This window comes from Perkinsus marinus, assembly GCF_000006405.1.
Source record: "Perkinsus marinus ATCC 50983 genomic scaffold scf_1104296941004, whole genome shotgun sequence".
Taxonomy (NCBI): Eukaryota; Perkinsozoa; order Perkinsida; family Perkinsidae; genus Perkinsus; species Perkinsus marinus.
This window is the reverse complement of record NW_003212659.1, coordinates 1-1,248: the sequence shown is the minus strand read 5'-3', so window position 1 is coordinate 1,248 and position 1,248 is coordinate 1. Positions and strand designations below refer to the sequence as shown.

Genomic DNA, 1,248 nt, shown 5'->3' with positions numbered 1-1,248 from the left:
GAGATGACTAGCCTGGAGGAGGACGACGAATTTGATAATATGCGGACTCCAGCGGACACGTTCGGAGTTTTGGAATGATGCTTGCGTGAGTCACTGATGGTGCTACAAGATATCATCCCCACTGTTGCTGTTACGGTCTCAGTCTCAACCATCCGCTATCAACTCCATTGGGACTTTGTGATGAATGTTTCTTCCGAAGAGTCTTCTCGCTTGAAGCGGATTCAATCTTAGCAGTTTCGTATCATTGTATTGCGTCATAGTGAGTCACATGAAGACGGCTCCGATCCCAGTAGAGTCTAGCTGCAGATCATGAATCTTGATCATGATCACACTTCTTAAGTTCGACAGAATGAGCTAGCGATGATCCTACTTAGTCTCGATCGCCGAGGTTTTGTCTCGGCTTTCGAGTAACCTCTATGCCCTACCTAGTTCCCCCTTGAAGATGCGGTGTTCGTGCGCTACAGAGTATGTCTATTCTGCTTCTGCAGGTCTCAATCGGAATGGGATCGAAAATGGTCAGGTTCAATGTCGAAGCTGCGTGCGATGCGGTGGACGTTAAGGTAACCAACACGGAGGAGAGGTAATCCAGACCATCGTTTATCATAGTTGGATGAGTCGCTCCGATAGCATAACATGAGACGATTGATGCGACCCTTTGGAAAGAATATTTGGGCAGAGTATCTCGTGGAGGCACAGCAGCTCCATTTCAGCGTAGCACCTGCAGAGGCTCCATTGGCAATCGACCAGAGTCTGTCTTCCGAACGAGTTGAGGCTATGTCGGCAGCAGAAAGGCACGCCATGTGTGAGGCTGAGAAAATAAAAGGCAATGAGAGCTTCGCCTCGGGAGACTTGGATGAAGCAGAGGTGAGTTATGTGGACTGGCTGGACGGCATTCGATCCCGTTGTCATCCAGTTGCATTATACGAGGGCCCTCCGTCTCCGCTCGGATGTATCAGTACTATGGTCCAATAGAGCCTTGGTGCGGCTAAAGCTTCGCCGCCCTCGAGAAGGGCTAGAGGATGCTCAGAGACCCATCGCGTTGGATCCTAAGGATGTGAAGGTGTGGCTAGGACACGGTTCGCGTCGCGTGTGATACGGTGCCTGAGTTCCCTCGGACTTAGGCCTTTCATCGACGTGGTAAAGCTCGCGCGGAGTTGGCTTACCTCGAGGAAGCAGTGAAAGACTTTCAGACAGCTCTCAAGTGAGCCAATGATGAAACGCTTGCTGTCCTCGGTAGACGGGAACGAG

General features: G+C 50.9%; 1 protein-coding gene across 1 annotated transcript; it reads left to right on the top strand.

The window, feature by feature from the left end:
• Positions 1-774: 774 nt before the first annotated feature.
• Positions 775-1,060, top strand: Pmar_PMAR003913 (conserved hypothetical protein; the record flags this gene model as incomplete). The annotated part of the gene is made up of 2 exons (XM_002781909.1): positions 775-864; positions 914-1,060. Coding segments are annotated over 2 exons (237 nt in total), but the record flags the coding sequence as incomplete, so codon positions are not given.
• Positions 1,061-1,248: the final 188 nt, after the last annotated feature.